The sequence below is a fragment of the Calidris pugnax genome, unplaced genomic scaffold (assembly GCF_001431845.1).
Source record: "Calidris pugnax isolate Ruff unplaced genomic scaffold, ASM143184v1 scaffold188, whole genome shotgun sequence".
Lineage (NCBI taxonomy): Eukaryota > Metazoa > Chordata > Aves > Charadriiformes > Scolopacidae > Calidris > Calidris pugnax.
In genome coordinates, this window is record NW_015091257.1 from 4,377,573 (window position 1) to 4,402,854 (window position 25,282).

Here is a 25,282-nt window from a genome sequence, read left to right on the forward strand (position 1 = left end):
GAAGTCTTTTGCAGAGCAATATAGAACAGGAAACATTTTTTAAAAAATAGTGATCCTTGGGTATATTGATACAAAGAATGCAGAAAGGAACAAGCCCTGCAGGTGACACTAGTCCAGCTCACAAATCATAAGGGTTATGAGAAATCTTCAGGATGGGATGAGTTATTATTGCATTTCTTCTCTTACTGTGTAACGCTCTTTTGGCCACTGGATTAGTTGGTGATAGATGACTACTTAGATACTCAGTGACAAAAGGTCACTCCTGTACTCATTAAAAACCACAGTGCATTTGCATATGCTGTTCTACACCCTTCTTTTGAAGCTCAGCTCTTTTACCCTTCCAGCCTGGCTGGTTCAGAGGGATAAGAGATATGTGGCTAAGCAGCCCAGAGATTTAGAGGCCCAACAAAAAGCAGGGGCTGATCATTTTTCCATGGGCCTCATCATGCTAAAGAGTCACTGGACAAAGCAGAGCTGTTTGTGCTGAGACACAGCAGTGTAGGTAACATGTCCCTCTCCATCTTACTCTTGGTGACTTTCATCTCTTCCCCAGTTAAGAGGTATACTAAGGACACTTTCTAAGAGAGCTGTATGCCTTCTATGGATATCCGAGCTTCTGCATTCTTTCAGGGGACTGTGCTGAATTTTTTCCTCTTACTTATATAATCACCTAGCAGTGCAAAGAGCTAATGTTAGGATATAGCTCACTCTGTATCTTGACCTTACAAGACATATTGCCTACAATTTATCAACCTCTCTTGTTTTCTTATTAAAAAGCTGAAACCAATTATATTCTTCCCTTTAACAACCTTCCAAGAACACAGGGATAGAAGCTACTTTTTAACAGAAGTCTTTTGCAGAGCAATATAGAACAGGAAACATTTTTTAAAAAATAGTGATCCTTGGGTATATTGATACAAAGAATGCAGAAAGGAACAAGCCCTGCAGGTGACACTAGTCCAGCTCACAAATCATAAGGGGAAAGCAAAATAAAGCCATGAGAGAATATCTGTTCCTCTTCTGTTCTGTATAATAATAATATTATATAATTCAGAATGGTAAAGATATTCCTTTGGTCCCTCTTCTGGTAACATTTTTAAGTCTGCCTACATATATGCAGGAACATTTTTTTTAAATATGGTGCGTATTGTCTTTCTCACACTTACCCTCTAAGGCTTGGACACCAGAAGCTCCAGCTACAGAGCAAGTAGATATGAACCCTATCACTAATCCCATGCATTTTGATTTGAGAAAGAAATGGTGTTGTTTCAGTAGGAAAGAGGCTCTCCAGCCTGTGATAAAGCATCTCCTGTGGGGCTCTGGGGCACGGAGGAAAGCTGGGCTCTGTCTCTGCCTGCTCCGTGTTCAGGTGAGGAGGAGAGAGGAACCCCAAACAGCTGCAGCTTCTCGTGTTGCAAGTTGTGGGCTCCTCTCCAAGCTTGCCACATGGCAAGCGTGGATGTACGCAGGGACCAGATATTGCCCAGAGTAAGCGTGCAGCTGCTATTTTCCTTCTACAAAACTTAGTGCTGGCAGTTGCCAGCAAGAAACTGAGCAGGAACAAGCCCTGCAGATGACACTAGTCCAGCTCACAAATCATAAGGGTTATGAGAAATCTTCAGGATGGGATGAGTTATTATTGCATTTCTTCTCTTACTGTGTAACGCTCTTTTGGCCACTGGATTAGTTGGTGATAGATGACTACTTAGATACTCAGTGACAAAAGGTCAATTAGGGCCATGTTTTCTTTTCCCACAGAAAATGCTGATAATTTGCCCTTGGTTTGACAAGTTTAGACCTGCGTGGCTTTTAAAAAAAAAATATGGTTGTATCTAGTCCAGTCTTTCAAGAATTCAGTGGGTGTGACCCTCCATTTTCATGACATTGATTTCAGGAAAGGGCAAAACAAAATAAACTATGTTTGCATGGCTGAGTTCAGTGACTGTAAAAATCTAAGCCACACATCAAAAAGCAAGGATAATTTTGAAAGTTTCTATGAATACACTGTAAGAAAATTCTAGGCTCATTACAAAAGAAGCACCATTTTCTGCTCAAAATTATGTGTTTGACAATTGTGCAAAACATATTTCCAAATAAATTGGAAAACACTAATGTAATAAGAAAAAAACAAAACAACAAAAACAAGCAACAAAAAAAGAAAAAAAGAGAGAAAGCAGAAGTTGCAAGGCTGGCTTCAATAATTACTGTTACTTGTTTAAAAACAACCACGTGATTTCCTCCTATTTTTCCTCTCACTGAAAATCAGACATCAAAAGCAAAGCAAACAGCATAGATGTTCAATCTATCAATGTAAATTGGCTCAGCTGGTATAGCTAGCACATAAATTGCATGAGGAATAAATATACGGTTTGTTTGTTCTGCTGTTGAGAAAACACAGTTCAATTAGTCTGGACTACCATATGATACACAGTTTCTCCCTTTCTGTGGGATATAATTAGGAACAAGATGTAGCATCTGAGGGACTCATGCCTTTGAAGAACATGACAACTTTTGAATAAATAAGACGGAAGATGTGAAAGTTGCCGTGTATCCTTCTTCTCACTGTGGGGAGTTGAACAGGCCTTTTCCTGTCTGGCCATTTAATTTGCTCATTTGTAGCTAAGCTTGCATGAATCACTGCACGCCTGCTCTGAGAGACGGGTTGCACAGCTGTGTGACCATCTGGGAAACAAGAAGAGAGGAGAGGAGAGGAGAGGAGAGGAGAGGAGAGAGGAGACAGAAGAGAAAGAGATAACAAATGATGGAAAATGTCAGATGAGTGATAAGGGAAGCCTCACATTACTCTCTTTGCAACTCGACGCTGTGACAGTAGTTGAAAGCAGCAAGCCAGCCTGTTATTCCTTTCAGTAAATGATTCTTGAATTTTGCTACAAAACTGCCCAGTACTCTCCTGCAAAACCAGCACTAGGCCAACAAGCAAAGACGGGTGAGAAAGCTTTATTTTAATAATGTAAAGAAAGTGCCTTTTTTTGAACAGCAAGGTAATATGCATCATTATGCTACAGTCTTAGAAGGTCAAGAGTTTTGTTGGAGGCAGCTGTCTCTCCTGAATGGCTTGGGACCAAAGTGATGCCTTGCAAGTCTATAACCTACATAAGCTAAAGGCATTATCTCAGTCAATATGTCATAAAGGAGAAACGAATCCTGATATGAAGATGGGGTGATTGGTATACAACATAACTGAAAGGAAACTGTGTTCTCAAACTTATCTGACTTGCTCATACTATTCTCTGAAGTGCCAGATTTGTCCAAACCCTCTTAGATTTGGTGTAGAAAGCATTCAATCATATTTTCATGACGACATTTTGTTCCACCATTCAGATGCATTTAGTCTGGGTCCAGCTTCTCTGATCTTCTCATTGAGCTTTCACTGAACAGCGGTTCAGCCCGAAGCCATGTGTGCCCAGGAGCACTGGTTCCCAACAATTCATTCCAGGAGCTGGGGCAGAGGGTGCCACAGGCAGCAGGCATCCTTGCTGGGAGAGCGGTGCCTGCTGTGGTTGAGGGCTGTGAGTGTCTACATCTCATCAGAGACAGGCTATGGCAGGTGCCAGGAGAGCAGAGCTCAGGGACATGCCTGGGTTCCCCCAGTACCCTCAATACCCACAAGCAATCAGTGTTGCTAATTTGGTATGTGTCTTGTTGTGCCGTGTTTGATATTTGGGAGAAGACCTTTCCTGTTGCTTAAATCCTGTTCTTCATCATTCTATAGACATTCTTCTAGAGTTCTCCAGGAATTGAAGGGTTTGGGTTTTTTTTGAAATATGTTTTGGTGTGCATGTCAATAATTCCCTATGTTTTATTTTCTTCATAAGAGGATGTTTTTTAAAATAAATATTTGAGATATTTGGGTGTTGTACTTGTTTTATTTCTAGTTTTTTATAAACAATGTGAATATAGTTGTATACATACACAAAAAGAACCTTCATGTCTATAAAATATCACACAAGATATTGTACTTTGCACTAAGAACTTAAAGGACTACAACATTTCAGTTCAGGAACACTGCTTAAATAGTACACTTCAACATGATTTTCTTCTTTCCCCCCACCCCCAGTAGCATTTCATGAAAATATACAAAAAGATTTTGAATTCAGACAGAAAAGTATTTTCTCAACAGAAGGTGGTTTAATTAAGGTATCTGTCTAGCTCTGTAGACTACTATATAAATGAGTGGTTCAAACATGAAGTAACTAAGCAATATGTTCTGAGATTCAGTTCCCACTGTATTGTTTGAATCATTACTGGAACAGCTTCTTATGTATTGTAAGCCACTGTAACTTCTTTGGTTCTCATGTAATAATGGCGATTTATATCAGCTGAGAAGACCTAAGCTAGATTCTGCTCATGAAATTACACGCAGCTTGCATTAGTTTAAAATCCACTACATTACAGTGTTATTGAAACTTTCATGGTTACCTTTATAAAAAAATTCCAGACATATGGGATGTACAAAAGGCCCCCCAAAACTTGCACACATCTATTTTAGATAGAAAAAGGCAGAAATTTCTTCAAGATTATAGGAAATTTTTTCTTAGCATGTTAATCTTGTGAAAGAACAATCAAATCTGATGTAAGGTCAAGAAAAACTTGGAAAATGTGGCTGAACTTCCAGTTAAGTTTCCCAGTCACGGGCCAGAAAATTTCTGGATTTTTCCTTGTACAGCAAACTGGGTCACTTAGAAAAAGATTTTGAGACCTAATGATTCATATTACATTTACTGTTCCCAATGAGATCTGGAGTTGAATTTTTTTAAACATTGAATTAAAGTTATTTTACTAATAATTGCAATTTTTTGATACATGCCATTTCCAAGTTACACTATAAATTAGTCAATGAAAGTACAGAATGACAAAGCTTAGTCAACTGATTAAGGCATTTAATGATTGACTGATATCCAGGTAAATAACTGAGGTTAATTCAACATATAATAACATACATTCAACATAAAGTCTTGTATATCTACAAGACTTTACCCATATCATAGATGTTTCTGGCACTTAACCTTTTTTACAAAATTTGCCTTCAAATAGAAAATAACCTAAGTGATACAGGGAAGCTCACAGGCTAGTCAATATTTTATTTCTGAGATATAATTCCATAGTATATTGCATATTAAATTTAAAATAAGACATACTTTAGAAGATGATATGTTTTGAAAACATTAGAACATCGTTTGAGAACAAGAGACTGGTCTATGCAGTATGAATAAGAAATCCTAATTTGGGTCAGCTGCTGATTGCACTAAAACCAGTTTGAAATAAATGCAACTGAGTTAAACATAAATATTGTTCAAAATGGACCTCAGCTTTCCAGAAGAAGCTGCTTACTCATACAAAGCCTATAAGATACTGCGGACCTGACCTCAGAGGAGACCCATGGTCCCTGCTCTTCTGGAGGAAGCTGCCTACACAGCATTACCTGCAGGATAAAAAGTGACTCAATACTGTACATCCTCACTCTTCTGTTCTTAGACATGGGGTTTATTCTTTCTCTTTATAAAACCTTTGATGTTTGCCATGCAGTAAAAAGTTTCACACTAGGAGAAGCAGCTTACAAAAGCAATTCTTCTACCCTTAAAAAGGGATCGCAAAGCAGTATCCTAGCACTGTGAAAATTAGGATTATATAGCCTGGTCTTTGTGAGACAAAGACCATAATCAGAAAAATCCCTTCATTTTCACTCTTCAAGGACTGAGTCTCAGCTCTGTGAACATGTATTTTATGGAGGAGCTCTTGTTCTCTCCTGTTCGTAGCAGGAAAAGGAGACTCGGTTTAGTCTTAGAGATATACCCCAATCAAAGCAACAAATCCTAACCCTATTTATTATCAGGTGGGTATTTCAAACACTGAGTCTGCCCAAGTGGTCATATGTGCTGGGAGAGAACTGATCTGAAATTAGCTCACACAGCCGAGTGTCTTTCTTGATGTGAGTCTCTTCATGACAAACTTTTCTATTCAGCCACTCCCCTAAACTCATCAGGATCTTTTATGTAATTATGCAGACTTTATAACATCACATACATGTCATCATTCATTAAAACCCGGAAGCCAGCAAAAGAAGCTATAGTGTTGGATGTTGGCATCATGCAGGCAATCTGAGCTGCTTTGGGGTCATTATTTTCAGCTGCTCTTGAAAAACTGAAGATCTTTTCTTGAGGCCCCTGTTTGTCACTATTCTTCTCATCTTCTTGCTGGCTTTCTGCCTCAATGATGCACTCTGGCTCTTCATATTCTAGCTTGGGTTGTACCGCTGCATGATCACTTTTGTCTATCCATTCCTAGGAAAATGAAAATATTGATGTTGGCAGGGACTGAGATATCAATCAAAAAAAACCTGGCTGTAGAGACACTGATTTTCCTTTAGTAATGGCATCTTTCCAGGATAAGCCACAGCAAAGATGAAATGGAAGTAATATAGACAAGCAGGACATAAGATAGCAGGATGGAAGAAAGGCAGGATGGCAGGAAAGCAGACAGGATTCCACAAATGCATACAAACTCCTACTGATTATTGAGACCACATTATATACATCTTCGTATTTAATCAGGGCCCTTAGAAAATCTTGGATGTATTAAATAGCTGGTGTTCCCTCTTTGACAGATTCATGCATTCTTTAACTGAAGCCCTGACTTAATCTAAATTGAGACTGATTTTACATGGAGATTTATAAAATGTAGCATTTCTGTATTAAAGCTTCAGTATTCATTTGCATTTATATCTTTCTTCTTCAGTTTAAAGCTATTTTGTATATAGAAAGCTTTCAGTTTGTCATTGAAACGTTATTACTACTCTTTGATATTTTCATTGGATTTGAAAATCATAAAATCATAGAATCATAGAATCATAGAATTGTCTAGGTTGGAAGGGACCTTAAAGGTCATCTAGTCCAACCATCAACCTAACTCTGACAAAAAACAAACAAAAAAACAAAACCCAAAAAACCAAAAAAAAAAACCCCAAACAAAAACCCCCAACAAAACAAAAACAACAACAACAACAAAAAACCAAACAAAAAACCACCACAAAACAAAAAAACCACACCACTAAACCATACTCCTGAGGACCATGTCAACCCGTCTTTTGAACACCTCCAGGGATGGTGTCTCAACCGCTTCCCTGGGCAGCCTACTCCAATGCTTGATAACCCTTTCTGTGAAGAAATGTTTCCTAATATCCAATCTAAACCTCCCCTGGTGCAACTTGAGGCCATTTCCCCTTGTCCTATCTCCTGTGACTTGGGAGACGAGACTGACCCCTGCTTCTCTACACTCCCCCTTCAGGTAGTTATAGAGCACGATAAGGTCTCCCCTCAGCCTCCTCTTCTCCAGACTGAACAACCCCAGCTCCCTCAGCCTCTCCTCATAAGAATTGCTCTCCAGACCCCTCACCAGCTTCGTTGCCCTTCTCTGGACCCACTCCAGCACCTCAATGTCTTTTTTGTGGTAAGGGGCCCAAAACTGGACACGGTACTCGAGGTGAGGCCTCACCAGTGCCGAGTACATGGGGACAATCACCTCTTGGGTCCTACTCACCATGCTGTTCCTGATACAGGCCAGGATGCTGTTGGCCTTCTTGGCCGATATAAATATATGACCTGTCTCCATTCATAGTAAACTTAGTAGTAATTAAGATAAAGACAGCCTAACTAATACAGAAAATTCACTGCATGTGTGATGTCATGGACTCAAGAGGCAGTAAGAAAATAAAAGCAAAAACTGTGGTCTATCCATTTCACTGCCATTTCATGTCTAAAAGTTTAGCGACCATATATCTCTGTGGCTAAGACAAGGTGCTTCCTACTGTGACTGATGCCTCCAAAGGCATGAGTGCTATCGCTGGCTCAGCACTAAGTCTCACAGCACTTCAGAAACATCAAGGGCCAGGTCAGGTTGAAGCAAGCTCCCTGAGCTATCGTGCACAGGAATGGAAGCAAACAACACAATGGCACCTCACTGAATATTGTGCAGCTGGACACCCTCTAATTCTTCTCCAGCATTTTCTCTTTCTATAGCAAGTGTCTTTTCACAGTGCCGAAGCAGCACTAGACTGATTGTATGAGCTCCGGTATTTGCTCTGTGGATCTTCTTGGTGATGTTGCATGAGGGAAGAGCTTTTCTCTTGGGTCAGAGCGCGCTCATGTTGATCTCTGTATAGAGCAAGTACCAGCAGCTACTCTTAAATTATTCTCAACATTTTAGAGTTTACAGCGTTGTAGGAAGGGAACGTTTACCTGAAAGTTTCCATTATGATCATTGAAGAGATCAGCAAATACATATTTTGGATCTGGTATAGTAGGCATGACTGACTTCTGAAGCCTGCAGAGAGGAAAGAAAAATACTAATGGATGCTTTGTTATAGTGTACTCATTCATACAAAAATCTACTTCAGCACAGTTCTGTAGCCATATAAATATATGACCTGTCTCCATTCATAGTAAACTTAGTAGTAATTAAGATAAAGACAGCCTAACTAATACAGAAAATTCACTGCATGTGTGATGTCATGGACTCAAGAGGCAGTAAGAAAATAAAAGCAAAAACTGTGGTCTATCCATTTCACTGCCATTTCATGTCTAAAAGTTTAGCGACCATATATCTCTGTGGCTAAGACAAGGTGCTTCCTACTGTGACTGATGCCTCCAAAGGCATGAGTGCTATCGCTGGCTCAGCACTAAGTCTCACAGCACTTCAGAAACATCAAGGGCCAGGTCAGGTTGAAGCAAGCTCCCTGAGCTATCGTGCACAGGAATGGAAGCAAACAACACAATGGCACCTCACTGAATATTGTGCAGCTGGACACCCTCTAATTCTTCTCCAGCATTTTCTCTTTCTATAGCAAGTGTCTTTTCACAGTGCCGAAGCAGCACTAGACTGATTGTATGAGCTCCGGTATTTGCTCTGTGGATCTTCTTGGTGATGTTGCATGAGGGAAGAGCTTTTCTCTTGGGTCAGAGCGCGCTCATGTTGATCTCTGTATAGAGCAAGTACCAGCAGCTACTCTTAAATTATTCTCAACATTTTAGAGTTTACAGCGTTGTAGGAAGGGAACGTTTACCTGAAAGTTTCCATTATGATCATTGAAGAGATCAGCAAATACATATTTTGGATCTGGTATAGTAGGCATGACTGACTTCTGAAGCCTGCAGAGAGGAAAGAAAAATACTAATGGATGCTTTGTTATAGTGTACTCATTCATACAAAAATCTACTTCAGCACAGTTCTGTAGCCATGAATATATTTTATATGTCAGTACTCAAGGCTTGACTACTTTTAAATGTGTTCTAAAGGCAACAAGCAGCTCTAACAATATGATAACACTACCAGGATAAGAGTGATTTTTCTGCTGGATTTTCAACTAATCCTATCCTAGGAAAATCTATGCAAACTTCTGGCTAGTCAGCAAATGCCGTTCTCCTCCATACAGTAGGCAGAGCTTTGCGTTGCCTGGCCACATTCCCCTAGACAGGGAAGATGATGCAGCAGCCAGCTGTATTGGCTGATTTAGTAAACACAAACGTAAACATGAAACTTAGAAGTATAGGATAAAAATTTCAGCTTATGCTCTAAAAATATCAGAGCCCCATATACTTTCAGCTCTAAAAATACTGCATTTTTTGCCTTTTTTTTTTTCCACCAAAAGCCTCAAATTTGGGGTCTTTGAGGGTTTCATTTGGTATTTGGTGTTTTATTTTGTGTTTTTTTGGGGGTTATTTTTAAATTATGGATTCTAAACATGAACAGAGTCATTCAACTGCAAATCCAAATATTGATATAGTCTTAGTAAAGGTGAATGCACTCAAGCTTACTTCAGCCTACTGCAAACAGAAATTGAGTCTAACGAAAGTTGCACAAAAGATTGTCAGTTCAGAAGAAATATCCAAAATAATTGCTTTCTCAGGATTTTACTAGTTTTCTGAAAAGAATAAGAAGAAATTAAGTGGAAGAGACAGAATTTTACCCTGAAAATCTGTCTTTTGCCAGAATTGTTCTAGTTTTGAAAATGAAAGGCTTTGGTGTTTGTAAGGCCAGGACACATTATTGCTCAAACAGTAATTAAGCTACTGACTTCTACATCTTCATAGTGACTTCACCCCTGAGATAATGAATGATGGCTCTATTTTCATGACATGATTATTTAGTAATAACCAATAAAACTGTATTTACCTCTGCCATTTACACAGAAGAACCAAGAGGATAAGCATCATTAGAAGTACTGCCAGCAAACAACTTAAAACTATTACTGTGTTTGAGTGAGATTTTGTATCATCATCACATGAATCTAGGAATAACCACAAAAAAAGTATGTGAAAAAAATATTTTTTGCTTTAGCACTAAATATTCCTAATCGGATTAGTTACCAGAAAGTAACTAGTGGCAGGATATCTAACATGGAGGTATATAAAACGAATGCATTTGTGCACTTTTCCACGTTCTCAGCATTCTTCCTGAAGCTTTTGTAATGCCACCTGAAAACTCTTCCTACTACTATTGGGCTTCTGGTCTCCACATAAATACTTTAAAAAACTAAGTAATTATTCATACGGGAGCAAATGTCCAGCCTGTTCCCCCTGCCTGCTTTGTTCAGCTTGCCGGAAAGCCACAAGAAAAGTTGTGATCCCCAAGTAAGATATTCAGAATTTATGAGATTTCTTGAGCACAGCTTTGTTCATAGCTTCCTCTGATGATAAAATTGGGCTCACTAACAACTCATTGAAGTCCTGAAGTGAAGTGCTTGCTGCAGTGAAGGGGCTGTACCAATGTCACTTCTGATCCAGGGGCACCCAGGGCAACTGAACCGTTAATCTGTCTCCTCCGTGCTTTCCTTCCTTGCAGTTACCTGCTGGAAGCCTCTGGTCAAATGGTCCAGATAGGGCTGTTATCTGCTCACCTCTCAGTGGTGCACAGGGAGACATTGTCCTCTGTGCTTTTCTTAGGGCATTTGTCAGTCACACCCGAGGACACGCTTGAAGGTTCACAATTTGCATGGTGGATGAGGCTGCTCTGGAGGTCAGCACTGTGGCTACTACTAGTGCACAGGCTACACATAGCTATGCTCCAGGATTTCATCCCAGATTTTTGTATATAGATTTTTTTTCAGGTGAACTAATAGCCCATTGCATTTTAGAGAACTCGGATCTGGGCACACTGGACACCTGGGTGTCTTATAGTTCTGATAAAGCCTAGTGAGTGGCATTGTGTGCTTAGCTGATATGATACGAATGTGTTGGGATGGTGTACAGTCTTTCTTTACTACAGCAAATCTGTTGGTTTTGGTTGTTTCTTTTTTAAATTTTGATAACCAGTAGAAATACTGTTTCCATCAAAGATCTCATCAAAGTCAATCACACTCAGTTAAATGTGTCTGCCTGGTGGGAAAGCAGTGCTGATACTCACTTTGCTTCCATTTCATATCCTTTCCCCCATCCTCCCTGTTTCGATCAATCCAGCACATATAAGCATCAGACTGCTGTAACCTCTGGTCCTGTAGTTCAACTGGATGCATTTTCAAAATCATCTACCTTCAAAAATCGGGCATCAAGGATTTTCTTAGGGCTCAAGTTTGATGTCCACCTATTGTATATGTCACCCTCCTACCCCTTTACCCTCACCCCCGCCACCACATGCACACACCATCCATCACATAGCTGTTATTGGTGAATCCTAGAGATATTGTAACACAAACAATGACGCTTTTAACTTTGCTGATTATGGGATAAATTGATAGTGCTATGGGTCATCAGGAACAAAGTGAATAGGAGTTAAACGTGGACAATTATACATCCACATGAACTTTCTTTGATAACAGAAGATGGAGCACAACACCGCAACATTAATTTGCTGCACGTTCCCAGCCTCTTTTGCAGTCGCTCCTTCCTCATTTGAACTTAGACAATACATGAATGTTGGTATTACCTAATAATCTGCCATTCCTCCAAAATGTTTCTGCTTCCCAGTCACTGCTGTAATTAACTACGTTGCAGAAGGGTACTAGCCTCTTCAGTCTGACCCGAAAAGAATAGCATTTCCTTGGATCAAAGCCTTGGTCTCCAACACTGCAACACTTAGAAGTTCTGGACTGAGAAAGAAGGCATATAATTGTTAATTATGGTGTTCATTTGCCACACTCAGTCATGGTAACAATTAGGGTAAGGGATAGGTCAACCTAAAAACTCAGAACTGAATTTTAACTTCTCTGAGTTTCAAAATGTTACAATTCTGCTTCTTGACTGGCTCTTCACAGTTCATAGCCATTCCTCATTGATATTGAGTGAAGGTCACAACAATCATTACAAAATACACTATATTACAGTTGCATATTTACAATACGAAAAGACACCTCGAGCCACAAAATAATTACAAGTTATATTTGAGACTGGAAAAGTTTAAGTCAATGAAATAATATTCAGAAATACTTAATAACTAACTTTGGAATAAATTAAAATCCTGTGTTATCTCTTTTTTTTCATTCTATTTCATGGGGTTTTTTCTTCTTTTTTCTCTCTTAACTACCCTGCTTTCTGCTTTTGTCTTCCAAAATTCCTCTATTCTGAATATATGACTTTTTCATTAAATTTTCCTCAGCTTTTTGCATGGGAACTAGATATAACTCAAAAAGTAAATGTTTTCTGGCATTACAGGGATCCATGATCCTAAAAATCTATTTTCTGCTACCAGATAAATTTGAAGTTATAGGAAGGGAGAACAACCTGATAACAACCCTATTTTACATTATATGGAAAAGTTACTTCCAGCTCCTTCCAATGTTGATAAAAAATGGCACATCAACTCACTTGCCAGTCTTTGTCAAACTTGCTTTTGTATTGAAGCTCAAGAATCAAGCACCTCACAGCTCTCTCTGGTTTATTACAGCTTACAGTAACAGTGTCTGCTTTCCAGAAGAAAGTCACATTTTCTGGTCGATTGGGCTTTACTAAGAAGAAAAACAACAAATTATGCTATAGTGTCTTAAAAAGAAGCACTTTACAGTTAAAATTATTGTTATTTCTTCCTTATCTCAATTTTTCTTGAGGTAATAAGTGAAGAAATTGGGCTTTCTTCTTGGAGGACACACTTTTGTAGCTGACCTCCCTGTTAAACACCAAAATTGAACTTTACACCATGACACTTCTCACCATTCAAAGTGCTACATTCAAAGGTAGATACTATTTCACGTCAGAAACCTATTTCAAGTAATTAAGGAAGGGCTCTACTCTCCCCACTCTCCCCACAATCGAAAGAGGCTTCTTCATTGGAAAGGAACTGACAAATTCAGTCCCATAGAAGCTACAAGACACAGTTGTGCAGCTGCTGAAGGCTATGCGGGATATGGTGAAGAGTCTGAAAAAGGCACTGGATGCCTACCCACACACAACTAAATCTGCCCTTCATTGCTTTCAGATAGTCTGAAGAGCACACCATGGTTTGATCTATGTAGCTGGTTAGTCTTCAGTGGGAAATAAAGGGCTGAGAAGTGTTCCCTGCTTTCTCAATCTTTCTAGTTGTCTTATTAGGAAATGTATGGTTTGTATTATGAAAATTCCGCCTTCCTAACTTAAAGACTTAAATCTGATCCTTGATACTTATGCTTTTTAACCTAACTCTTTTGAAATTCATTTTACTATCTGTGAGTGTTTAATAGCCAAAATTCAAGGATCAGGCTGCAGATTTCCATAGTTTACCAGACATCAGTAAAACTATGAGATACAAAAGTATTCTCGAAGTTCAATACCTTGACAGGTTTTTGTTTAATCCCCTTTGCTAAAACATTATTAATAAATGCTAATAATGTCTTTTTAATATATATATATATATTCAGAAAATTCTGCGTTTTATGATTTCTTGTGATTTTTATCAGAAAAAATACCTCAGCTTTAAATGCTGTAACTATATGCAATTCCAGAAGATTTTAATAAACTAATCTCATACTAGACGTGGAATATGTATTTGGGGGCAGGAGGATTTAATAAAACAGGAATTTTGTCTCTTTACTAGTATCTTTCATACTATCAGACTATACCAGAGCCACTGAACTAATTTCTGTTGACATCCAATGATGGTTTTATGCCAGCCTCTTGGATAAGTAGTTTGCTGCTTCACATCCCATAGAAGATGACAAAAAATAGAAGGTTAAACATACAAGAAAGATCACACATCTAACACTAAGATGAGAAATTACCAACTTTTATTTATTTTCCTGATATGGATACTGAGCAGGCCTGCACTAGACAAAGCACATCCACATATTTTAGCATTTTCATTCTGATTTTGAAACTGTGTTTTGGGACAAATATGGCTGCCCTATGTAATCTCACTTAGCTGCAGCTGCACAAAGGCCAGGGTAAAAACTGGGGTGAAAAAAGGGGTGAAAATTAACATGAAATTACTATAGTTTGGTTTTGGCACACATACTAATAACATTTTATACACCAATATACCTGATTTCTTCTCAAAGTAAAGAAAAACTAAAGAATCAACGAAGTCTCTAGGACTATCAAAGTAGCTGTGATCTTATGTACTTACTATAAAAATCAGATTTTAGTGCTTTAGAAAAAAGCTCTTCACTTCCATTGTTGTTCCTGATAGAGATGGCAAGGGTGGGTCCTTCTGTCTTAAAGAGACATCCAGAATTATAATCTTGATCCACTAAATAGGTGGGACATGGCTTCCAAACTTTGCTCTTGCCTTCATCAAATCTATAAATGAAATGGTAGTCATGAATGGAACACTGTTACCTGTTAACACAAGTTCATTCCTTTTCTTTTTCTTTTTTTTTCTTTTTGTCACTGTTGTTTCTTTCTTTCTTTTTATGTTTTTTTTTTTTTTTTCAAATTATTTTACCAAGGGAAGTCCGTGTATGGAATTTCTTGAAGCAGCAAATTTCATAGCGGTGTGAGGGAATTTGTTACCCAAACCTCATTGACTTTCCAGCCCTGGGTTTTGACACAGTCTGGAACTATCAAGTTTCCTTCATGCTGTTGTTGTTGTTTTCTAATAAGAGAATGACTTGCTTAAACAGATGTTTTCATTAACCTCTTTCCAAGATTGTATGCTAAAAGTTCTTTTATGTATACCAGTCAGAGAGAAAAGGGAAGATCAAGTGCTATTCCTGTCCTTAAACAAAACATTAAATTTTTGTTGGTCATTGATGACATCAGTTAATAAGGAAAATATACACTCATATGTGAAAAAAGCTCTTTCAATGGTGTAACTAGCATTAGGCTTTGGTACAACAACAGAAAAAGGACAAATCTTTCATATAATGTTTGTTGTGACTGACTGCTCAGCAAGTTTTCTGATTTGTACACTTCTGTAGCAGCTGGTGAATATAAACAGGCTTCATTCTGGATGATTAACAACTGTTAAAAGCATTCTCAGGTACAGTTCACAGTAGACTCAAATAGACATAGATATTTCAGCCTCCCATAGTAAATCCTTTAAGAAGAGAAGAATAGGCATTGTCAATACTCACGTATAAGAAAATGACACATTCTTGCCGGGAAATAGTTCTGATGCTGCCCATGTGATCTGCATCTTCTCATTATTGAAATTGATTATTGTGGTGCTGATGGCATCTCTCCCACCTGCCCAGGACATTGACAGAGAATATGATTTCAGCAGTAAGTACGAAAAACATCCCTTGACATTGGTAGGAAATCAGTATTTCAAAGATATGTATGCAATAGACTCAGGTGATCATAACATAAGAAGACATAAGAATATCTAAAATGCAAGGAAACAGAGTAAAATAGCTTAGAGAGGTTGAGATTAGAATCTCCAAATAGCAAAATGAAATAATGCACAGCAACACCAGAGAGCACCCCACCGTCTCTGGACCAAAAGACATAGACTGGTTGGGTATGCCGTGCATAGGACCTATACCTTGAGGCTAGCTCTCCCACCATAATACCTGCTAAGGTTTTCCTGCTTAGGAAAACTATTTGGAAAATAATGCCACATGGACCCTGTGTGTAAACTGTCAAATGTTTACTGTAAGAAACAAGGGACTGACACCACAGGTTAAGATCAGGTCGAGACCCATAGGAACCCAGAGCAGATCAGCACAATTAAGTGTAATGCATATTTGATCTATGAAGTTCTGGTCAATTCCACCTTACAGACAAGAAATATAATTCGATGTCCCCTGACTGCATGCAGATTTTATTTCCCCTTCTGACCTTCTCCTTGTTATAACTCTTGCTAGGGACACAGGTATTTTAATTCTGTGTCCATCATGATTCCATCAAAGCTGACATTGAAAGATGCAAAAATTAAGAAAGCAGGATTAGAAATCCATTCTACATCAAGGAGAAGGACAAATTATTTATTTTTCATTCTATAAGATGTGAAATTATATTTACTTGAATGAACAAAGAGGAAGAAAATGTATCTTGATTATCAGCAAGAAACCACTTGAGGCTAAAATTTGCAGATTGCTGTTTCCAGACATGAAGTCTTTACCACTAAAAACTTCTGCTGTAATATTGCTGTCTAGCAGGACTGTAGAGGATTTTAGCTTTGATTGCCCTCTACATTTTATGGAACGCTGGACTTCTGAAGGGGTTTAGAATGGAAAAATTTTAAAACATTTCTTTTGAGCTTTTTATCACATACAGAGATCCTGAATGTTCATGGGAATCAGACCTAACTATTCTCATGGTTGCTGTCTTTTGCTCCATAATCAAAGCTAAGAACGTGAGAAAAGCATGTGGGTTGATGTAGCTGTTTTGCCTATTTTCATGGCTCTATCTCTGCTTGTAGGTGTTTCATTACTTCTGTAAGTCAAAACACTTTTGCATAGATGTAATTGTGTTTTGTCATTGTTTAGTCAAAATCATTCAAGAGACACTGAGTAGATGTAGCTGCAAGTCCCTATTATGTGATTCATGTGGCTCTGGTAAAAAAGATTCTGCTCTTACTCCAGAGAAGGACTTGAAACTAACTCCTCCATCTCCTAACTGATGCCTACAGGCTTGTTCTGTATTCTTTTATAAAACTGAAAGTCTCATGTGTTTTTCTGAAGAATAGAGAAGTCAGTACTATTACACAGTGAAGTAAAATCATAACTTCAAAACCTCAAAAGCTATAATAAAAAGGAATTTATCCAGGCAGTTCTACCTCTGTTACAAGAGACTACCTAGCCCTTGTTTCCTAACTCCTGAAGCTCTTTGTAAGACCCCTCAGCAGGTCTAAGAGGTGATCTTGTCTTTAACTAAAGCCACTAAGAAACATGATGGCAAAGTGCCTAACGGTGGATCCTTGGTCTGCAATTGCACTAAAAGTTTTTAATTTTTATGGACTAAATTATTGCAGAGTTGTGCTGTGCAGTATGTTATGCTTAGTGTAACTGAAATCCGTATGACTATTTGGACTTCGATTTTCTATAAAGATAGTTAAATGTGTATTTGATGCATATTTTAGTGTATAATTACATGTTCTAAATCTTTAAATAAAATTAAATTTATAAAAAAATATAAAAGCTAGTGAATGGAGAATACTGTACTGTCCTGAGATCATTCTTACGGGTAGAGAATGAATCCTTTCAATTCTCTTTAGAAGCAACAAAATATGTATTTGCCATTTTTTGATAATTAGACTGATATATTTGCTTTGAGAAAGAACTACTAATGTCCATGCTTCAATTATGAAAATAAAACAGGAAGAGTACTTGCTTTCTTAATCACATATTTTCAAGAATAATAAATTTCAAAATTAAGTTACAATGCTGTTTCTATGTGGACAATAGTTTGGCACACTGACAGTTGGCAAAATGCCATTTGTAGGACATATTATTGAATCAAATTTTAAGTCAAACATGAAGGAAATTCTTCAGTTTATTCTCAGAAGGTGGCTTAGCATCTCTGCAGAGTGCCCTGCACATGCATCTTCCTGTGCTTGATGAAAAGATTTCAAAGAGGCTACGTGCTAAGCAGAGTGGCAAACAGTCTTGACAGTAGGACATAACAAGAGTGGGTACCTGAAAGTCCTATCTTGGGCATAGACAACTAATCCAGGCTGTGCCAAGACCTTTATTGGAGTAGGAGTGCCAGCTCAAAACCCTCAATTGAACTTGGGCACCTGAGCAGCCCCATTGAAAAACGTAGCAGTGTTTTTTCCATTATTTGGAGGGTGGACTCAACACCCAGCATTTATCCCATTGCTCTCCAGCTGTGAGGTTGCAGCAGTTGCTCCAGGATTTGCCTATACAAATTTCTTGCACACAACCGAGAAAAATTGTCGTGCCTATATTTTGACTGAATTTGTCTTTCACATAGAAGATGCGTGCTTGTGAAGCTCCTTGAACCTGTGACTCGGTATCTCACAACCCTGACATTGCCAGCAGAGAAATAAAAGACCAAGGTAGTAAATATTTTGGTAAAGTAAGAACCCAGTCTTCCCTCTCTGTAAAGAACAATTCTTGAAATCCTTTTTCAGGCTGCCATGTTTTCCCTCAATTCCAATGTGCAAGAAGGACACGGGCATCAAAACCCTAAATCCCATAAAGTTCCTTTAATGGGGTGTTTGATCTCTTCAGGCTTGCAGTGATTTAGTCAAGATGTGATTGGCTCTAGAGATAATAAAGAAATCAGACAGACCGCATGGGATTAACACACTCTAAGGAGTGGACACTAAGTAAAAGCAGAGAGTATGATCTGACTGGCCTGTTTGGAAGGCAACAAAAACCACCAATTCATTCTGATCTGTGGATGACACTCATTATTCTCTATTTTTCAGTTATACTGTGATAGCTCTATCCTACTAATTAAAGGCTGCAATTCAGTATTGCATGCTCTTAGGTTTGGCAATGCATATTTTTTTTTAGATGACAAAGAAGAATATCAGTTCAGCTTGAATCCTGCAGTAATTTATGAATGGACTTAACTTTGCACACTCTAAGTAGTTCGCTTGACTTCAGCAGGATTACTCAGAGAGCATTAACTTAGCAACACATATAAATCTTTCTAGGATCAGATCCTTCTTCTGCAGAAAACCTACATATTATGAATTGGAACTCTGGGATTTTCACATTTAAATATAAACTCCAGCAACTGCAGTTATTTATGTACTAAAATGAAAGGTAATACATTATTAAATACTTGAAAAATAAATAGGACCATTTAATAGAGATGGAACAGAAATTGTAATAAACTATCTGGTGATATATACATATTCGTTCCTGTGCTCTAGTTTTTAAGAACTTCATAAGAAATCAGTCTTAACATAATTAACTAGCTATGTAGGACAGAAAAGGCTTTACCAATCTTTTATTATTAATGACTGTACTTCTAAAGCTCTGGTCAGGGAATTTTTCTATTGTACTTTCTAATTTCATTAGTTTTGTAGCCTTTTTGAATGTGGTATGTGTTGCATTTTATGTGCATTTTCAGTAAACATTTGCATGCATCTTTTCAAATTATCGTACATATATATTGTGAAATTCACATTTCAACATGAAAAGATGCATAGTCTAAGTGAGGTTTTATAAATTTGGATCCTCTGAGGATCTGTACAGATTATCTGAAATATGGTACTTCCTTCTGATGATCTTTCATTTGCCTTTAACTGAAAAGATGTTTCATTTCCTTTTTTTAAGTACCTATACTTCTGGAGGCAGCATCATTCCTATCTTTTATTAATAGAAAGAGACTGAGAGAAAGAGAGAAAGAGACTAAGGGGACCATTTCTTTCCCTTTCTTTATGACGGAACTTTTATGAATCCTCCTGTAACACCATGGATCTTTCTCAGCTAATGTGCCAGCTTTTCCACAGTAATTGTAATTATTTAAAGCATTCTTCTCTTCATGATCCTAGAGGCATGCAACAGAGCAAAGTAATGCATTTTTCATGTTCTTTATATTATGATAATGAGTAGATGGAAAGGTCAAAAATATTATGAAGAGGTAGTCCGGTCTGCTGGTCTAGCTAGGTATGCAGTATGTTGCAGTGTGGTAGGACACATACTGGTTCTCTGGAGCATGAGCTTCAGTGAGAATTATCCAAGTCTACATCTTTGGTAAAACCAGGGGGGGACTGCCAGGGCTCCACACAAGACATTAACCTCACAGGCACTGCTGAGCACCTAGCTCTTCTCAGGTCAGAGAAGAGTGGAAAGTACCACTAAGCTGTGTGGAGAAATTACTTTTACAGGGGGAAAAAAAAGAAATTTCCTTGAGCAATAAATTATGCAGATACAACCACGAGAAAATTATGAGCAAGTACATTCCACCTCAAAGCTACTTTTCAAGGTTTATTACTGAGAAAAAATACTATTGAAGGGGAACATAGTAAAAAGGTTGAAGGTCATGGAACAGATAAAAAAAAAAAAAAAAAAAAAAAAAAAAAAAAGAAAAAAGAGAGGCAGAATGTCAATCTGCAAAGATAACAGAATGGAACATGCATGTACTGGAACTGTTGCAACCTCATTGAAGCATAACAAAGAAGAAAAACCACTTTTGATTTCCTTACGCTGGTGAAACCTGATAAGTAACCACATGTTGAACTTCCACATATTGCAGCACACTGTATAGAAACCACTGGAGAGCAAGACCCAGATCTGAGCCTACACTCTTTAGATACCCTTAATTATACTTATCTATGAGAATAGTTTCATTTCATTAATAGGAAAACATGTAGGCGAAAGTGCAGCTCCTCGAGCACAAGACTACTGAATTGAATGCGCAGAACAGAGACCGAATCTAATTTTTTTTTTGTGAAAAGGAATGGGACCACAAGAGAGATATTTTTTATAAACATTTTGTGGCAAAACACAATCCTTATAGCCTAATTCTTATAGCCCATCAAACTGTGGTTTTTTTCAGATCACTAACCATTGCTACACATCACCACACTGTGCATCAAAGAAACACCACAACTGTAATTTTCCACTTTTTTTCACAAAGTCATCCCATCAGTACAGCATAGATGTAGGTGGTTGCCATTTCAGGAGAAGTAGGAGTCACGTTCTGTAACAGGAGGGCCAGTGACTCACAGAAACTATTAGCACTGGAGAATCAGCTGGTGCTGCATTGCCTGGAAAAGGTACTTGCCATGCACACGACAGAAGAGAGAGATGATTTATAGGTTGATAAGATGAGGGTGTAACTTTAAAGCATTTATTTCTCCTTATAAAATTAACGACAAGGAACTTGTGATAAATTAGCAAGAGTGAAAATTATATTAGTTGTCTATGTGTTGGGCTTTGTGTTTGATTTCTGTAAGAATCCATTTATCTTTGGCAAGCTATAAGTAATGGCACTGCAGACAAACATGAAATAGAGATGTTCTTATATTTAGGCAGCCAAATAACCAGTCTTAATGTCTTTATTAGTTTTGCTCTTTAATAGTATTTTTACCTTGATGTTTTCTCAGGCACAAGATATTGCTGGATATTTTCACCTTGTTCATCCTTCTGGAGGACTAAGTGCTGAAGTATTTCCTGGAATCTGTTTTATCCATCTTTGTTCAATGTGAAGGCTAGTCATTTTCAGATGCAGCATACTCTGGTAGAACCTATGCCTTAGTAAGTAGTCCTGCTTAAAAAATTGAGTACTTCTCTTTTTGACAATAGACACAAGCTTACCAAGTAATACCTTGATTTTTAATTAGAAAACTGTCATAGAAATCTGTTCTTATTTCCATCATAACTTTCTTTTAAAAAATCCACTTTCATCTCTGCTGGATATCAATTTCTGTTTGTTTGATTCTTTTCACCAAAAAAAAAAAGTGCTGAATATTGTAACACATGAGGTAAAGTGTGCACAGAAATATTACAAATTAATGTGTCAATTTCTTAAATAAATATCTCTGGATTTGAACTTACCAGGAGATTGTGACTGAGAAGGCACCAGATTGCTCAGTGTGAAGATCATTGAACATGCTTGAAAGATGAGTCTCATGGTTGGAATGATACAACAGGCTGTGAAGAGATGAGTAATCATAATCTTTGGACTTTACCGTTTGATCACTTTATACCAGAGGCTGGAGGGAACTGAAGGAAATGACTACAGGAAATAAAAAATTGACATGTCTCTAGCTATAAACAAATCAGAAGTGCAGGATTCCAGAATGCACACCTTCTTCATACTACGTTAAAAAAAAAAATAATTAATTTCTCAGAATAGGAGTATCACAGAATCACAGAATTACAGTATCTGTCTTGTCTGCACTTTTTTTTATCTTTTCAAATCTGTATCAGAGGTGCCCACAGCACTGATCCAAACAGGGACCAGCTAGCTGTGTGTAACTGTCACCACATCATATCATGGATGAAGACACCAATCCCAAAGTGCCCAATGACCTGAGGGCAGGAGAGGTGCAAACAGTCTTCCTTCCCACTCACAAACCAGGAGCTGTTGTTGATAGGAGATGTTTATATTGCCACTCCCTATGCCTGCTGCACCTCAGCTGGCTTGAATCACTTCTGTCCCCAAATCAGAAGCAGAAGTTTGGGACCCTTTTGTGACAGAGAGAGCTGATCTGCCAGGGGCAGTGAGGTTATTACACAAAAGGTAGCATGAAGATGAATTTCCTCCTGTGTTACCTGGACACATCTATACTGCTATAGGTTCCAAATATATCCAAATACCTAACATTACATATATATCTGTATTATACCTATACCTTATATATCAAGATACATAAAATTATATATAGAAAGCGTTTTACCTGACATTAAACATATTTTAGAAATAGTAGAGATTAAAATCTTTTCATGATCACAATGGTCATGTCTAAAGAAACCTATTATCTATAGATCTGCAGTAAACTGGGCTTTGGCAGCAGTGAAGCAGTGGGATGAAGCAGTTGGTGCTGAGGACCTAACAGCCACACAGTGTGCATGGGGACAGGAGGAAGTCTTTCCTATACTAACAACAGTTCAGCCCCATGGGCTGAATGCCTGCTAGCAGTCAGAGTCTGCTAAATGCCCTCCTGGAGCCCAGCTTCCAGGCTAGGGTCACCCAAGAGGAGCCCAATGCTCCACTGTGTGAACAAAAACATGACAATTGCGAGTATCACTTCACAAGCGTGGTCCTCATCTGAACTTAAAAGTCAGTCTGGCCCCAGCCTGCCACCCTTCTCCAGCAAGAGCTCAGGAAGACAGCCCAGACTGACAAAGTGCTCTCTTCCCTGGGCTTACTGGCTGCTCCCTTCATGTCCTAGTACAGGTTTACTGTTTACTTTTCTAGGGACATGTGAAACAGGCAAGTACATCAACTTACTTCAAATCCATTCTCTCCCCTTATTAAACATCACACAAGATAAGCTACTTCGTGAAATCAAAAGGTAAAAATATAAACAGCAGACCTCAATTCCCATCTGTGTTTCCTAGACAGTCTCAAGATTTTTCTCTGTTTGCATTAGAAAAAGCATAGGAACCTTCTTCTCATGCAGGGGCATACTTAGGCACATGAACAATTCAGTCACTCTGCATGAGAAGTGGCCTGGTCACACATAGCATAAGGCCTGGAGACCCTGTCCCCTAGATGACTTGTTGGTTCAAGTTTCTCAAGTAGGGAGAGTGGAAGCTTGTCTGTTGCATGTGGTCCTAGACATGGAGCTGGATTGTGGCTAGGAATACATCCAGAAGTTCTGCTGTGATTTCTGTTTAAGCTTGTTTTCATTCCTCTCAGAGCTTTCCCTAATGTGTTCACTGTCCTTTTTAACCCAACAGTACTGTTGGTCAAATGAGACCCATGTCAGCTTTATCACATCATCAAAGTCTCCAGCCAGATGATGTGGTACCAGTTTTGATCTTTTTGGGTTGGCTGTTTTCACTGGCTTATCCATTGGATGTCCCAGGAAGACTTATTCAAATCCTAGTGACTCTTGGAAACCCCAGCATGATGACCTGAAACACATACAGTACTCCGTTAACTGTCTAGCCTTTCTTTGATCAACTTCCTCCAGGGAAGCATTAATTCCTGAAATTAAAATAACAAGCAGCACAGAACTGAAATACTAAACTAGATCGTAGGCGACAGCTAATGGAAAGCTGAAATCGTTCACGGTTTCCACAGTCAGCATTGCAGAAGCCAGTGTGACAAACAAATGAAGGCAGAGAGCCAAAATTCTCTGGTTGCCCAGGACAGGGCAACTCTCACATGTCCCCATTTGAGTTAAAAACACATTTCCCTTCCAGAACGTATGTCTTGTCTTCACTAGGGTGGGATGGAGATGAATTTGTCCCTGTCTGCTTATTATACAGGTAAAACACACTGGAGATTACAGACCTTCTAAGACAGTTCATTCTTTGGGGGATTGAGGTGTGGGGAGAAAAAATGCAAAGAAAAGGTACCTAAAATACCTTCTGGCTTATAATTATTCTGATTTTGAGACACTACATTAAAAACAAGATCTAATTCTCAAGTGACTACAGTGCATTTTCACTGACTCTTTCCTTCTACCAAATATTTTGGTACCTCAAGTAATTGTTCCTCCCACCAGCCTCTACTACCTTTTAAAATACTGAGGGCCTCTTGAAGCCAAATAAAATTACTCCTTTTACTACTTCTGAAACCAAACCTAGGGCTGAGGCCCTGGAGAATATAAAACAACAATGACTGGGCCAAACAAACTGCTTGCACAAACCTGATGCACTGTCTAGCTATTTTTGCTGCTGCTGAAATACGTATCAGATTTGACATTTGAGGGACATTGTGCCTAGGAACCTCCCACCTCCCCCCATACAAGCACACACTACCCCGACCACCTGGCTTAGGTTCTGCCTGCTGGAAGCCAACTCTGATTACCTGATTCAATTTTCTCAAATATGCAAGATCCCAGTCCATGAACTGAAAAGAAACTTGTGAGCCACGGGGTCTGTTCTCCCCCAGGTCTTTTCCTGCCTTTCTGCAGGAGTGTAATTGATTAACTTGCCCACATCCTCTGGGTCATTGGTCCCATGAGGGCAAGGACAGAGTGCTGTCACAGTGTGCCCCCTCTTCAGGGCTTACACGTAGTGCAGTGTTGGCATGTTTGGCCTGAGAAAACAAGATCCATCCTAGTATTGCAAATTCACACAGAAGCAGGGAAAGCGAAGAGTGAGGGTGTGTTGAAAACTAGCAGTCAGGGCTTGTGGTTTTGACTGCCAGTAGAGACAACTGTTAACAGGATACCCAGAGAATGAGGATGCTGCAAGTGAACCAAGTAAATCAAAAGAAGCCCTTCTGACTTCATTTTGCACTTTGGATCAAACCACACAAACAGCCCTTGGCCCTCTGCCACCTCCTCCACCCATGACAGCAGCCCTCAGAGGTGGCTT

At 38.6% G+C, this 25,282-nt stretch overlaps 1 protein-coding gene across 1 annotated transcript; it reads right to left on the reverse strand.

Moving 5' to 3' along the window:
- Positions 1 to 3,886: 3,886 nt before the first annotated feature.
- Positions 3,887 to 24,833, reverse strand: CRLF2 (cytokine receptor-like factor 2). Its single transcript, XM_014960209.1, has 10 exons — positions 24,771 to 24,833; positions 23,805 to 23,869; positions 21,842 to 21,937; positions 15,494 to 15,605; positions 14,545 to 14,717; positions 12,816 to 12,955; positions 11,938 to 12,100; positions 10,189 to 10,303; positions 9,080 to 9,164; positions 3,887 to 6,302 (listed from the first exon to the last, which is right to left on the reverse strand). Exons 2-10 carry the CDS (start codon positions 23,806 to 23,808, stop codon positions 6,030 to 6,032), a joined length of 1,161 nt encoding a protein of 386 aa, XP_014815695.1. The 5' UTR covers positions 23,809 to 23,869; positions 24,771 to 24,833; the 3' UTR covers positions 3,887 to 6,029.
- Positions 24,834 to 25,282: the final 449 nt, after the last annotated feature.

Bases quoted from the DNA above. Each gene is read 5' to 3' on its own strand.
- CRLF2 (XM_014960209.1), bottom strand. The intron at 10,304-11,937 runs GTAATACCAACA...GGTTATTCCTAG, and splicing joins GAGGAATGGCAGATTATTAG to ATTCATGTGATGATGATACA. The intron at 9,165-10,188 runs GTAAATACAGTT...TCCTCTCTGCAG, and splicing joins CTTCTGTGTAAATGGCAGAG to GCTTCAGAAGTCAGTCATGC.